This window comes from Talpa occidentalis, unplaced genomic scaffold (assembly GCF_014898055.3).
Source record: "Talpa occidentalis isolate TD23 unplaced genomic scaffold, MPIMG_talOcc4v2.1 talOcc4.9, whole genome shotgun sequence".
Classification (NCBI taxonomy): Eukaryota; Metazoa; Chordata; class Mammalia; order Eulipotyphla; family Talpidae; genus Talpa; species Talpa occidentalis.
Window position 1 is genome coordinate 113,507,235 of NW_023605305.1, and position 14,911 is coordinate 113,522,145.

General features: G+C 54.0%; 1 protein-coding gene across 4 annotated transcripts in view; it reads right to left on the minus strand.

The window, feature by feature from the left end:
* Positions 1–89: 89 nt before the first annotated feature.
* The window catches only part of ZNF697 (zinc finger protein 697), a 30,129-nt gene continuing 15,307 nt past the window's right edge, over positions 90–14,911 (minus strand). For 2 of the 4 annotated variants that reach the window (XM_037498616.2, XM_037498617.2), the window contains exons 2-3: positions 7,531–7,811; positions 90–5,350 (exon numbers count right to left, since the gene is read on the minus strand). In XM_037498616.2, the coding sequence (XP_037354513.1) occupies positions 3,966–5,350; positions 7,531–7,774 (1,629 nt within the window). In that variant the 5' untranslated portion in view covers positions 7,775–7,811 and the 3' untranslated portion in view covers positions 90–3,965. Of the gene's footprint in view, positions 5,351–7,530; positions 8,941–13,020; positions 13,418–14,911 lie in introns of those variants that run through there. The other 2 variants (XM_037498615.2, XM_037498614.2) reach the window with 2 other exon arrangements.

Genomic DNA, 14,911 nt, shown 5'->3' on the forward strand with positions numbered 1-14,911 from the left:
CAAGTTGACTAGACAGAGCCTCCCTCGCTGTACTGGCCGGTTCAGGCTGAGCGTCCTCCATGGGGTGGGTGGCCCAGTCGGGGTTTACTGCTCTCCCACGGGACACTGAGCAACTACTGCGAATACTTGGTTTTCCCAGGAGTGGGTGTGACTTTCCCAGGGACCAGCATCTGGTCTGAGAGCTTTAAACTCAAACAGCCAGGCCTGGGGAGGGGTGTGTGTGACCACAGAACTGCTTGTCTCCCAGGACCAGGACACATGCTGTCCTGCTAGGCAAGGTGGGGCGCAAGGATTTTTGCACAAAGGTTAAGTGCTTTCAGTCAAAAAAAAATAAGGTTCTTTTCATGCCTCTGCTTTTTAAATTTCTTATGAATCCCTTCCCAAAGAGCAGCTGTCTCACTGTTTCCATGAGTTTGTGCAGAGAATAAAAATTAGTCTCAGCAAAAGGTCAGTCTAGTGATAAGTTCTGTTCCATTTTTGAGAACCAGGGGAAAGAAAATACTTTGTGATGAGATTCAAAAATGCCTATTTTTATCAATTAGGAGACCGAACACTGCCTCCTTCTCCCTAACTCTCTTCCCTTGCCTTGCACCAACACCCCCAGGTGGGTTCTGATAAGGGTTGAAGACAGATCTTTGGAAATTGGCACCGTACTGTGGCATGTGGCATACCCATGTTCCCAGCGTCCCAAAGCCACACGGTGCAGAAGCGCTGAGCAGAACTCCCAGCTGTGCCTGAAGGTCCATTTAGACACAGCCCACCCCTGGACAACCAGGATCCCCGAACCTGCTCATGCTTTCTCTGCAAACCTCCGTTGGGATTGTGGGTCACGTGTTTCTACCACCACCTCTTCATCTCACCGTTCCCAGATGTCATGTGAACGCAGCCTCAGACTGGCTATGAGGGTCAGGCTGCACGCTAATAAAATTTTGTTTACAAACAGGCAGGCAGGAGCTGATTGTTTGCTTGCCCCTGCTCTGCCAGAATAGGACCCATTAAATTGAGGGGCCGTGAATTGGGAAGAAAAAGACAGACCAGGTGTAAAACTGATAAGGATTTAATGACAAATATTCCATAATGGTTGCTGAACACCAGAAGGCTGTCCAGGGAACCATCCTTAAATAAAACAACCTGAAAATAAGGCGATTCTCACATACACGAGCACACACTCACACAAAACCTGTTACTTTTAGGGTCATTAAATTATTCACTATTTTAACAAACAGCTATAAAGTAACATTACAGTGAAGGGAAATGTGCACCAACTTCAGACACAGTTCAGATTGTCTATGAACACAGGTTCTTGATTTGTACTTTTTCACATCTGTTCAGCCTCTTGATCCTGAAGAGACCAGGTGGCTCTTGTCTTCCAGGCCAGAAGTCAAGATTCAATCAGGCCACTTAACCGAGTTAAGCTGACTGAGGTTTTGCTCAGTAAAGGCAGCAAGATGCCTACGCTTGGACAAGCTCCCCAAGGAACCGGTGATTCACCCACCTCCACCATCACTGAGCTGGCGGCCGCCATCTTCAGACGATTGCTTTGAAAGGTAAACCACAGTTAACAAGGTCTGCTGAGAAAATATGACTCTAAAACTAGATACAAGGAACAGCCTCCTGAATGCATTCACCTCACTCGATGCAGGTATGTTCCCTGAAAAGTTGTAAGAAAAATGGAATCACATTTTAAACACCACAAAAGGAGGGTGTGTTGGTTGGCGTCTTCTGCGGGAGGACTGGCACATGGAGGGGTTCTGATGTGGTAGCTGAGCCTCTTCATGGTCGTAGAAAGGACAGGAGAGGTCAATGAAATCCAATGATTTCTACTGCCACTAAGTTATTTTTCAATAGCTCCAACCTCCTCCTCACCCCAACCCTTCCTCCAAGGATGCTGACAGGTAACATTTGATACAGACGAGTCCTTCCAATTGTATGGTGATGGCAGCAAAACACCAAATAACCCATAAAAAGCGGATCAAACCAGAACGGTCAAACGTTGAATGAGATTTCTTAGGCACAGACTTGCGAGAACTTAAAACAGCTGGAAGAGGTAGACGTGCATGGGAAACTAAAATCCGAAGGAATAAGATCACCGACCAACTGGCTATATTATTTCCAGGCGAGTCTTGCACGTTCTGTATTCAGACTACAAGCATCAGAATAAATAATGGATGATTACGCTTGCCCATACTCTTGACTTAAATAAAAAGGAATTGGTGTCTTCCCAAAACCCTATTTTGAGACTTTGCATCTTTGAATAACAAGAAGCAAAGAGGGCCAGATCAACAGGCATTCCCCGAGCCCAGAACTCTCAGTATTTTTTAAAATGTGTTTTGATAAGGACACAAACATGCTTTCCTACAGTCCCCAGAGTCTTTGCTAGAACACAACTGATCAAGTATAAATTACCAGCATCCACAGAAAAATTTGCTAAAGCTATAAAAACAATTTTGCAGCTATTTTCTTTCTCTTCAAGTGTGTCCACCAGTTCTTGAAGCTGTCTCCATGAAAGGAGAGAAACACTTGCTAGTGAAGAAGATGCTGCCTCCCGCAGCTCTAACCTCTACGAGCTAAACTAGGGAAGGAGGATTCAGCACAGGGAATGGACATCTATACAAGTCATCTACCTACAGCCCCAACTAGAAAGAAAACGTTATCTAGGACACTGTATGAGACAAAGACCAGCTTTGCCAGCAAGGACATCTTTGGCCCTTCTAGACTAGCCTTGCGTTAGCCATCCAGAGTACACATGTGCAGTGTCCTGATCTCATTATATAAATCACAACAGGTAAGTCTTCTAGCAGCTGAGCTGGAGCGCACAAAAGCACCCGTCCACACTGTCCTCGCCCTCTGCAGAGCAGCCCAGGCCCCAGGCCTTCCCTAAGCCGGGGTCTTAATACTGATCTAACTCACCGAGATGTGAGAAACTAGCAATTATTAAAAAGCATAAAGCACTTTGCAAATATAAAAGTGCTATTTTGGCATTTATATAACCTCCAGAAAACATTCATTGCTTGTGCTATTTGGCAACTTTGCATGTACACCTCTCCCTGCGCATGTCCTCCTGTCTCAAGCCTTGAGCGCCCCACTGTGGGGTCACACGGAGCACGCGTCATGCTGGCCTGCAGAAGGGCCGGTCCCACCGCTTGGGATTGTCCCACCTCCCTGTCCTTACGAGATCACAAGAGAGACCCAAAAGAAATGCTGGGCTGGGCCACCGGTCACCAGGGGCAGGGGGCTGTCATTCCCAGACACCTTGACCCAGCACGAAGCTACAGTATTTTAATGGAAGTAGCACAAACCCAAGAGCAGAACCAGGATTTCCCAGGAGGTCCGAGGACCAGTAACCAATGCATTTCCACACCTCAAGAGGCTCGGCCCTTGCAACTGCCTGGCTTCCCCTGGATGCTTCACAATAGCAGCTAACTGTGGCTCAGAGAAAGGAAGGGTATGCAAAACACCCTCTCCAAAACGGGCAGCTTCCTCTACTTCTGCGGGGGCTGCAGCTGATGTGGGGGAACAGGACAGAACTGGCTTACCTCCCGGGGGGCCCAGGATAGGATTACACACACCCGCCTCTCACAGAAGCAGCCTACGCGTGCCTCACTAGGGCCACACGCGCGCCCGGATTCAGAGGGCCGGGGGTGGCCCAACCTCCCCTGGCAGGCCCTCCAGTGCCCCCTCAACCTCTCCTTCCTCCAGGTCTTCAAAGTGCCAGCTCCTGCTCGTCCCCTCGGTCAGCGCGGGCCGAGACATCTCTTCCTTGGGCCCGAGACATCTCTTCCTTGGGACGGAGGCGGGCAAGATCTAGCCCCCACCAAAGCACCCTCCCCTTCAGCATCCCCTGACACCAACACGCTCTCGGATTGTCCCTCCCGCCCCCCACGTCCCCTGCCTTTCTAGGGCGCTGTCCCCAGGCCCCGCCCGCCCCCACCTGCTCCCCAGAGGGCACCCCCCCCACGGCGGCCCTAGCACAGGTGCAGCTTCTGGTGCTGCGCCAGGTGCGTCTTGTAGCGGAAGCCCTTGCCGCAGCCGGGGCACTTGTGCGGCTTGTTGCCGGTGTGGATGCGGCGGTGGCGGATCAGGTGCGAGCTCTGGATGAAGCTCTTGCCGCACTCGATGCACGTGTAGGGCTTCTCGCCCGTGTGCGTGCGCTGGTGCTGCGTGAGCGTGGAGAAGTCGCTGAAGCGCTTGTCGCACTGGCCGCAGCGGAAGGGCTTCTCGCCCGTGTGCACGCGCAGGTGGTTCACCAGGTGCGAGTTGCGCCCGAAGCCCTTGCCGCACTCCCGGCACACGTAGGGCCGCTCGCCCGAGTGCGTGCGCTTGTGCGTGAAGAGGTGCGAGCTCACGCTGAAGGTCTCGCCGCACTCGGAGCACATGTAGGGCTTCTCGCCCGTGTGCACGCGCAGGTGCTTCACCAGGTCCGAGCGCCAGCTGAAGCGCTTCCCGCACTCCCCGCAGCCGTGCGGCTTCTCGCCCGTGTGGATGCGCTGGTGGTTGGCGAGGTGCGAGCGGCGCACGAAGCCCTTGCCGCACTCCCCGCACGCGAAGGGGCGCAGCGCGGCCGCCCCCGCCCCGCTGGCCGCCGCGTGCGCGCGCCGGTGGCTGAGCAGGTGCGAGCTGAGGCTGAAGGCCTCGCCGCACTCGGGGCACGGGTAGGGCTTCTCGCCCGTGTGCAGGCGCCGGTGCTTGAGCAGGTCGGCGCGCCAGCTGAAGCTCTTGCCGCAGTCGGCGCACAGGTTGGGGCGCTCGCCCGTGTGCAGGCGCAGGTGGTTGGTCAGGTAGGTGTTGCGGCTGAAGCCCTTGCCGCACTCCCCGCAGCGGAACGGCTTCTCGCGCGCCGGCCGGGCCAGCGCGGGCCCCCCGGAGCCGAAGCCCCCCGCGCCCCCCGCCGCGCGCTCGCCCGCGCGCGCGAAGGGCTCCAGGCCGGCCGCGGCCGCCTCGGCCAGGCGGTGCATGCGCTGGTGCTGCAGGAAGGCGGCGCCCGGGCTGAAGCTCTCGCCGCAGTCCGGGCAGATGGTGGGCGCGTCCATGATGCTGGCCACCAGGCTGTCCAGCTCGCCCAGGTCCACGGCCACCGCGGGGTGCAGCCGGCGGAAGCGCCGGTGCGCGGGCTTGTCCCCCCGGTGCCGGCTGCCCAGGGAGAGGTGCCGCCGCCAGGGCAGCACCGGCTGCGGCTCCAGCGGCTCCTCCGGCCGGCTCGCCCCGCTGCGCCCCTCCTCGTCCTCTGGCCCCGGCGGGCTCCCGGAGAGGCTGTCGGGCTCCGACAGGCCTGGGGACACGGCTGCGCCGCCCGCGGGGTGCTCCTCGGCCTCGCGGAGCAACAGCCCCTCCGCCGCGCTCAGCAGGCCGTCTGCAAGAGAAGGGGCGAGGGTGACTGTCCTTGTATTTACCCAAAGGACACAGAAACATCCATTCCAAAGGGCACCTGCACCCCTGTGTTGATAGCAGCACTGTGGACAATAGCTAAGCTTTGGAAACAGCCCAAATGCCCAAAAATAGATGACTGGATCAAGAAGATGTGGTCCATATACACCATGGAATATTACTCAGCATTCAAAAAAGATAAACACATGCCATTTGCAGCAACATGGATGGCGCTGGAAGGGATCATGCTCAGCAAAATAAGCCAGAAAGAAAAAGAAAAATACCGGGTGGTCTCACTCATAGCAGGAATCTAGAAAACTTAAATAAGGGACCAGGAAAATGAATAACTATAAGAAAGTGAAAATCAAAATCAACAAACAACTATGAACCAGAGACACTCTATGGGGGGTGGGGGCGGGAGTGGAGGGATTGGGGTCAAAATAAGGGGGTTGCAATTGTATGGGGAATATAAAAATAAATTTTATTTAAAAAAAAAAGAAAATTCAAGAAGAAGAAAAAAAAGAAAAAGATAAACCCGGGGTGTAAGGTAAGTGATTTTCAGGGTTTTCTGTCCTCCCGCCATTAGGATGGATGATGGATCCCTGCGGGCCTGAGTGCATGCCTGAGGGCGGGCACCTGGAGTGGGGTGTGGGCATATGTAGATGGGATTCACCTGGGCTAAGACTGGGCTTATAAGGGCGGCGTCGGGGGGACACCCGTAGAGCAGAAGCGGAGAGAGCGAAAGAGAAGCAGAGACCACCAGTGAAGGCCGGAGAGCCCAGACAGAGTGAAGACTTGCTGGGGGCTGGGAGATCTGCCAGCCTCCCGGCCCCCCAGCACCCCTGCCTGCTGTGTACCCAGTAAATCCCAATAAAAGCCTGAAAAGCCACCGAGGGCTCTAGGATTCCTCCTTTACCCCATCTGCTCGGTCATAGAGACCCTGCTCTGTGTCCTACCATTACACAGGGGAAGAACGTCTCAAGGATGCAAGCAATCCCTGCTCCCAGGCAGCTGTGGCCAGGGCTCCTGCCTCCTTCCCGCCAATGCCACCAGGCCAGGACCTTAAAAGCTACAGGGCACCGCCCTGCGGCCAGCAGTCTGGGCCCACACCCCACCCCTCTGCTTGAGGCTTCACTCAGCAGAGGCACCTGAAGGCCAGCCAGGTGGGCCTGTGATGGTCAGTCTGGCGCAGGTGGGCCTCGCAGGGTCTTAGAAGACATTGCTCACTCAGAGCTACCGGGGCTTTCAAGGCCCTGGCCTCAGAGACAAGCCCTGGGCTGTTTTAAAATATGAACAGTTGGCCTGGAACAGCTTAAGGTGGACCAACAAAGGAAGGTACCCCAACTCGAGGACTTTACCTTGTAAGGGTTCAGGGGGTTAGGGGGAAAACAGGAGGTGAGCTCAGGCCTGGAGCTGTGAGCCCAGTGTGGAGACTGACCCAGAACCCACACCTGTCTCTGGCTGCTTCTCCCGAGCAGAGGACACTGCAGAAAATTGCTGAGATATGAGAGACCACATGCTGTGGGCCCAGCAGGGAGTCTGGGGCATGTCACAGGGGAGGAATGTGAGCTGACAGTCCTGGCCAGGGGACATTTCAGCTCATTGCGGTCCCAAGACATGCACAGAGTAGGATAAAGAAGCTGGTGCAGAACACACATATTCTTTCCAGGTCAAGCACAGCTATTGTTCAGCACAGGCCTAGGGCACCCTGGGTCTTATCCTCTCAAGCCTGGGTGGGTCACTTAGCACTGAGTCTTCTTGACAGCAGAGGGCATGACCACACCTGTGAACACCTGGATGGTTTCTGTTTGCTTAGCACCTGCTGTCTTTATACACAGCGACTCTTCTAGTCCCCACCAGCCCCCTGGGGAAGTCCCCTGTGACCTGTGTTCCCTGCGTAGTGTTGTCCCAAGTGCTCATTGCCGCAGTATCTGCATACTGCAAAGTGCTGTCCCCATGGAGTTACCCACTTCACTCACGTTTACCAGCACAGCCCACCTTGGAGTGGATTGAGGGAAGGGATGTTCCTCGGCCTGAGATGGCACAGTTTGCTTTCCAGTTTCCCCTGGGGGGCACCCTGGCAGCCAATGCCAGGCACAGTTATACCTTCAGGAGCTAGAAATAATACGAATGAGGCAGCCTCCTGGAAACGGGCTCCCCCCTCACCTGTGCAGATGTCGGCCGCGGTTTCCCTCTCCTCCGAGGCCCCTCCAGGAGCTGCAGCCCGAGAGTGGGGGCCCAGCTCCTCCTCCACGTGGCCCTCACTCTCGTCCGTATCCTGTGGATTCAAGCCCATTCCGCGTCCTTCTGGGTCCCCTTCCCTGTCCTCGGAGTTCTCAAAATCAGAGCCCATCCCTTTATCTTCTGAGTCCTGGACGTCACACAGACTGTCTTTATCTTCTTGTTCCATCCAGGAAGAACAGGACAAGGGTGGTGACCAGGGGTCCCTGCTCCAGACAAAACACAAAGACAAAGGTCGCGTCAGTCTGGCCTCAACCCTTCCCCACATCTGCCTTGAGTTTCCGCGCAAATCAGTGTCACATTCCCAGGAAATGCATCATGTCCCAAGCCGCAGACATCTCTGCTCCACCCTACATTTTAAGGTGCAAAGGAGGTAGGTCTGGATGCCAGTGGGTGCGTGGCGTCTCTTTCTGAAGCCACATGCCAACCCTCACTGCAGTGTGATCTGTTTCCATGAAGCAGGTGTCTAGTGCATGGTTATAGGTGTCACAGGGGTGGGGCTCCCCATTTGACAGCTGAAAAAGCTTGAAGCTCAAAAAGACCCCAGTGGTCTAAGGCTGTTTTGTAAGCAGTTAAGTGGGGACTAAACCATTCATTGAGTGCCTCAAAATCCTGTTCCTCATGCTCAAAGCTGAGGTCTCCCTCTCAGGATACAGGTTGTCAATTGCACCCCAGCAAAACTGGGCTGGGAGAGGGGCTGCCCTCTCTGAGCCCACAGCAATCCTGTGAGGACTTTAGTTAATTCTGAGTAGGGCTCTAAGAAGTCAGAGGAAAATTACATTCAAGACATAAAAATAACAGAAGCCTCTGTAGCCTCACTTCTCATGCAAGACCATGTGACCTGCAGCACCAGCCCACCTCTGCGCTGAGGACTGGCTGCCTTGCTGCAGGCAGCGAGCCAAGAAATTCAGGCTTTCGTAGGTACGTTGGGGGTGCATGCAAGAGGTGCAGGACCCTCTCAATCAGAAGCTACCTCTTTAAACTTATTACATATTTTGCAATATCTTAATTGTCCCTGGCACAGGCCGGGGACATGTTAGCCCCTCTGCAGAAACAATATGAATTGTAGGGAGAAAGTGACATCAGGCTCCTAAACCTTTGGTAGATGTCAGGTTTACATTTAAAGACCTCCTTGTCAAGCCTGAGCCACTGAGCCAAAAATAATTCACTTTTGTCATCCCTCACTGCTGCAGCTCAGCTGCCGACGACGATGCAGTTTTTATAGGTCAAGGATCTTGGATGAAGATTTTGAAGTGACCAGCACGTTCTCCGCCTCTGCAGCCCCGAAACAGGACTTGCAAGATCGATAGGGGCTAAGCCAGCCCTGAGGCGAGAGCGTTAGCCCGGGCTGTTGCAGGGAGCGCCAATCAGGCCACGCAGCCTGGGGAGCCCGGCAAGTCCATTAACCTCTCATTGTTTCCGTGTCCTCCTGAGTGACAGGAGGGCGCTTAACCTCCCTCATAGGGAGTGTCAGGAGGAAACATTAAAACACACTTTAGAAAACACTGCAGAGCTAATTGGTACTTTCAGTTTTACCAATGTGGGGTGTCCACGATTTCTCTTTTCAGCATGGAATACGCAGGATTTCTCTTTCTAAATCCTCACGCCATCCCCGCACACCTCAGAGAGAGACCCGTCCCGGGCGACTGTGGCAGACTCGCCGCCCTAAATCCACACCATCTCTTTTGTCAGGGCTGCCGCAGGCCTGAGACCTGAGCGCAAGACCCAGCCCTTCTCCCACAGGCCCAGGGAAGTGGAGTCCACGGTCGGCGTCCCGGAATGCGGCTGAGCTCCCTAGAATGTAAACTGTTTAAAAAGCCAGGTTTCAGACACTCAGGATTTCTGCTGCTGGGCCGCAGGAGGGGAGTCACATTGAAGCCATACACAGCAGAAGGGGTGTAGCTCACCAGAGACCACAGACCCCGAATCGCGCCTGCCCATCACCCTCTTACCTCGGGCAGCCCTGGAGCCTGCACACAGCCCTGGAGCCTGGAGCCTGGTACACTCGGGCTGGGTGGGCCGGAGGGCTCACTAGTGGCTGGGTGTTAGGGAGCGGGAGTCCGGGGTCTCATGGAGGGCGCTGGCCAATCCAAGACTAGCTAAGACTTCCATAAGACGAGCCCCAGTGCCCACTTAGACAGAAGCTGGGGGGTTATTTGGGATGGCCTTCCCATTTTGTGAAATCTATATTTTCTACAATAAAGATGTGTATTGATCAACACAAAAAGCGGATTTCCTCATCATTAAGATAGAGGAATCAACAAGTCTGTGACTAGAAACACACAGAACTGAAATGGCAGGTTGTGGTGCTGATGGTGCAGAAGTGGCTGTAGCTCTGCACCCTGTGGGGTGGGTTTTGGGGAGCTATCTGGAAAGTGTTGAGCAGGGCTTCACCTCTCAGCCCTTGGAAGGACAGAAGACCTCCTTGGCACTGCAGACATAGCCAAAACAGAACAAGAGGACCTTCTGATTTGTGGTTTCTTGGGATGAAAAGAGAGTTCACACCAGACATACTAAAAGAAAAAACAGTTTTTCTAGGTTTCTAGATTTAAGGAGACCTGAGTTCCCCCACTTAGGGCTGGACATGGACTTCACAGCCACACACAGAATCGGGGGTGCCGAGCACCCAAAGGTCCAGGCCTGAAGCCACAGCAAGAGCAGGAGGAGATCGCCTCAGAAAAGACCAGAAGCTCCTGCCACCTAGAGAGAGGCTACGTGTGGCTTCAGATCGATGCACATTTGTTTAAAAATGCATATTTGTTAGTGCAATACTGGAAATAAGATGGACTCAGTGTGTTCATGCCACTACGTCATGGGGCTCCAGCAGCTATCAGGTAACAGAGGAGGCTATTTTGAAGGGAGGAAAGGCAGTCACGGTGTATAATTAGAAAAAAAACTAGATGGTTTAAAAATAATTTTATTAGCATATGTGCACTAGCATCTATAGACACATATATTTACATATGCAGATACAGGTTCGGACAGGAGACCGTGAGATTTTTACAATGGTAAACATCTCTTGGTCACTTCTAGTGGCTTGGTATTAAAACCCAGTGAAGCGGGTATTGTTTTTCCACTTCACAGATGAAGAACTAAGTGACTAAGAAGACGAATTAAGATGAAGAACTAAGTGACCCAGGAGCTAAGCGGCTAGCCCAAGGCCATACGATCCCAAGGAGCAGCGCGGAATTAACCTTGCTATGTAGCACTCCGTCCCCTTAGCCAGAAGCTGGGGGGCTCTGTGGGATGGCTTTCCCATTTTGTGCAATCTCTGTTGTCTACAATAAAGATGTATATTTATCAGCACAAGAAAAAAAAACATTTTATTTTTGTGAAAAAGGAAAACTATGGTTATTCTTGAAGCAACGAAAAGGAAGACAAGGACAGCAGTTGTGATCACCTCAGCTTAGAAGACTTCGCTCTCAGAAACGTTATCTAGACGCTGTGGGATAACTGAAGTGTCAATCAATACATATCTGGGCACATTTTGTTCCAACTCCTTCCCCTTCATTCTCAAAATAAAAAGTAGCCACCTGTCTTCCGAGGCAGGGCCAGGATCGGCTAGTGAGTAGCTCTGTGGCAGGACTGACCTGGGTGCCCTCTGCTCTTCGCCAGCTACGTTACCTTCTGCAGGTGACTTCACCTGGCAGACCCTCAGAATCTGCACCCTTAGAAACAAAGATCTCCCACCTGCTGTAGATTAACATTTGCAAAAGCCTAGCACTTAGGAGAGACAGTCAATGGTAGTTACAAAATCATGAAGCTTTAGCCCAGTTCTAGATTTAAAATACACAGACACACACCGGCCTAACGTGGGGCACACCTGCTTGCAGCTATATCCATCGAGAATGGCCTTTGGCAAGTAACAACAGAGGTGCCCGGGTCCGGCCGCTAAAGGCTCTATTAATGAATAGCAGGCTGCCTGCCTGGGGAGTCGGGACAAGGGAAAAGGCCAGTTCTACACTGTGGCTACTGACGACCCAGGCTGTGCACTGAGCGTGCAGGCCTCAAGCTGAACAGGGTGCCTAGTCAATAAACCCTGGCTTACACCGCCGGTCAGGGGCAGTAGACGGGGTAGAAGCTGAAGGGGAAAAGCAACTTGAGGCAATGGTGGAGGCAGGTGGTTAAGGTTAATTCTGCATGTAGCTCTGATCACTGGGCCAGCATGGGGCCAGTCATGGGGCAGAGCCAAGCACAGCCGTGTCCTATGTGACCCCGAGTATGCCTGTGCCCCCTCTGGGCTTCTGATCAACCGGGAGGTTGGGTTCGAGTGTACCGAGTCCCCTTCCAGCTCATGCTATGACACTGGCAGGAGCATCCATCCAGGGAGGCCCCGGGCCAATTGCATTAGATGTTTTCAGCTCCAGCCTGTTTACTCAGCAGGCACAGCAGCCCGTGCCAGCGCAGCCCACTCCCACCGCTACCACCACACGCTTCTCTTGGATGCAGATCCTGCCGCGGACCAGCACAGCAGTGAGCGAGGGGAGGTGCAGCAAGATCCCATCAGGTGGGATCAGGCAGCCTCACCAGGGCTGCGCGACATGCAGTGATTTCCCATCCTTAGCTCTTACCCCCAACTCAAGAAAGAGAGTGTTGATTATCCTGTAGGGTCACTCGGAAGATGTTTCTGTGCCTTCTAGACAAACTCAACCCCATTGGCAAAGTCTAATCAGATCAGTCTGAGATAATGCTACAGAGTGGAAATAAATGTGATCAAGAATATTGGAGGGAGGGGTGGTGGAGGAAGGCAGGAAATCACCAGCAAAGCCTGGTTCTCCCTCCTACACCCCCCGGGGGCTACCTGCAGAGACTACCCCGTCCAACAGCAAGAGCCCCGCACTTCAGGGGCCCAGCCGAGCGGTCTGTGGAGCAGCCGGGGCAGCGAGCCCACCCTCTCCCCAGCCTTCCTGGATTGTCTTTAGAGAAACAGACACAGAAACAGTCCCAAGTGGGCCGGCCTTTACGAGATAAACCACTGCTCGTCGTCCTGGGGCGTGAGGGTCCAAAGAAGGCAGGCGGGAAAGGAGGAGCAGTTTTATAGGCGAAGAAAACCGAGGCTCAGAAGGGGAAGTCCAGGCAGCCCAGCTCCGAGGTCCAGCCAGGACTCAGCCAGCACCCCGGCACCTCACTGTGGCGGGTCCACACCGGGGAAGCACCAGCCCTCCGGGCAGGATGGCCGAGCTGCGGGGGAGGGCATCCCGAGGGCAGAGTGCCCCGTCTTTCCTCAGGCTCCCGCTGCCCGCTGCAGCCAGGCCGGTGTCACGCGCCATGTGCTGCGGCCGCGGCCAGCAGCCGGGACGGGCTGTCGGGGCAGGGAAGGAAGCGGCCTGGCAGCCGGCCAGCAGCAGCCCCTCCGCCCTCCGCTGGCTGCAGCTCCTTTCCTGCCGCCCTCTCCCTTGCGGGTCCCTCGCTTACCTCATCTCTGGCTGTGCAGGCCTCCTCCCTCACTTCCCACGCCCCCTGTGCTCCACCGTCTCCCAAGGGAGACTCCCACAGCGCAGCCCAGGCGGGGACGCCCGGCTGGGTAGAAGTGCTGGAAAAACAACTTAAGTCTGAGGTTCCAAAGACTGAACTCATGACCAGGACTGGGGTCCACCAGGGATTCCAGGGGGTTAATCATTTGTCAGTCTTCGGCACCAACTGGGTAAACAGCCAGCCTCGGGGATGTGGCCACCGGGGTAGGGTCCGAGGCCTCCCCGGGAGCCGGTGATCACAGAGCACCCAAAGGGCAAAGAAATCCACCTCAAGATCAGCGCTGGGGGGGCCTCCCGTGAGCAAAGAGAACGTGGCAGCACCCAGAGGGGCAGCCGCCCCCCCCCCAGTCATACACCCAAACTGTCCCACCCAGAGCCAACCCCCCAAGCAGCATGCGGTGAACGTTAATTTCAGACAGAGAAAGTGGGAAGGTTACGCAGCTAAGTACCGGCCACGCGCCAGACAGGGGAGGCCAAAATCATCAGGTTCCCTCCCTGTGGTTACTGCTTTTTCACCTGGAGAGGGAAACCCAAGTCGAAAAAAGAGAAAGACTCAAAACCGAGGCAAGAAAGAAATCAATGTGTAACCCACGGGCCACAGCGTCCCATCTCCGCGGTCAAGGGCAGCTCGAGCGTCCTCAGTTTGGTCAGAGGGCCTCGTCACAGCCGCCCAGCCTGCACCAGCACCACCCCCTCCTGCTCCAGATAAGAATTACTGAAATGCAGACACAGATGCTAAGCGCCCTGAAGTTAGACCAGCTGCTCAGGTGACAAGGCCCCAAGGCTAAGGCCCCTCCTGCAGGTAGGTCCTCGTCCAGTCACTGAACAGAATATTCTCCCTGATGGAAGCAGAGGACCCTGCTCATTTCTTTTCTGCCACTGCGTTGGCTCATCTCCCCTGACACCCAGCACACACCCTCAGCCTGTCTCCCTCTCGGCGTGGGGCTCCAATGCTCGACCTTGGTGTTTCGTCAGTCAGAGACTTGGAAATCCCTAAAGTCAAACAGCTTCTACTGGGAGGAAACTGAGGCGTGCAGGGGGAAAGTGACTAGCTTTGCAAGAGACAGAGAGCGAGAGAGCAAGAGAGAGCGAGAGCACGCACGCGCTAGACCTGCATTGCAGCTAGGATCTTCATTTTCTGATTGGCCTTGCCAAAGTCTTTCCACCTTTCAAAAACAGCCAACCAAATCAATCTAGGACTTACACATACCTGTCTTCCCATCTTTTTTTTTTTTTTTCCCCGTACGCTATTTGTCAGGATTATCTGTATACACACACACGATGTTTTTTTAGAGAGGCAGGGAGAGAAAGACCCTTCATATAAGGGAGTGGCTCACTCCTTCGACCATGGAGGCTGGTGGTTCCAGAACTGCAGGGCTGGCTGCAGCCTGCAGACCCAGGAGAGCAGAGGCCACAGTTGCAGGCGTGACGACCCCTGCTGCAGAGTTTCTCCTTGCTCAGGGAGGCCGGTCTTTTAATTTGACTCAGGCCTTCAAGTGACTGAATGAGGCCTGCCCACATCACGGAGGGCCATCTGCTTTTTTATTTTTTTTAGGAAAAAAGAACAAATGTAATGACATATGAATGGGGTATCTCCATGGATGTAAATGGCCATCTGCTTTCAAGTCCACCAATTTAAATGTTATTCTCATCCAAAAACTCTGTCTCAGAAATATCCAGAATGATGTTTGACCAACGGCATATCTACTGGTCCAGCCAAACTGATGCATAAAATTAACCGTCACGTACACAGTAGCCACAAAACAGTCTCAGCCATCCCATCATCCACCAGCATCTTCCCGTAAAATGTCCTCTTGTGCACAAAAAGCTAC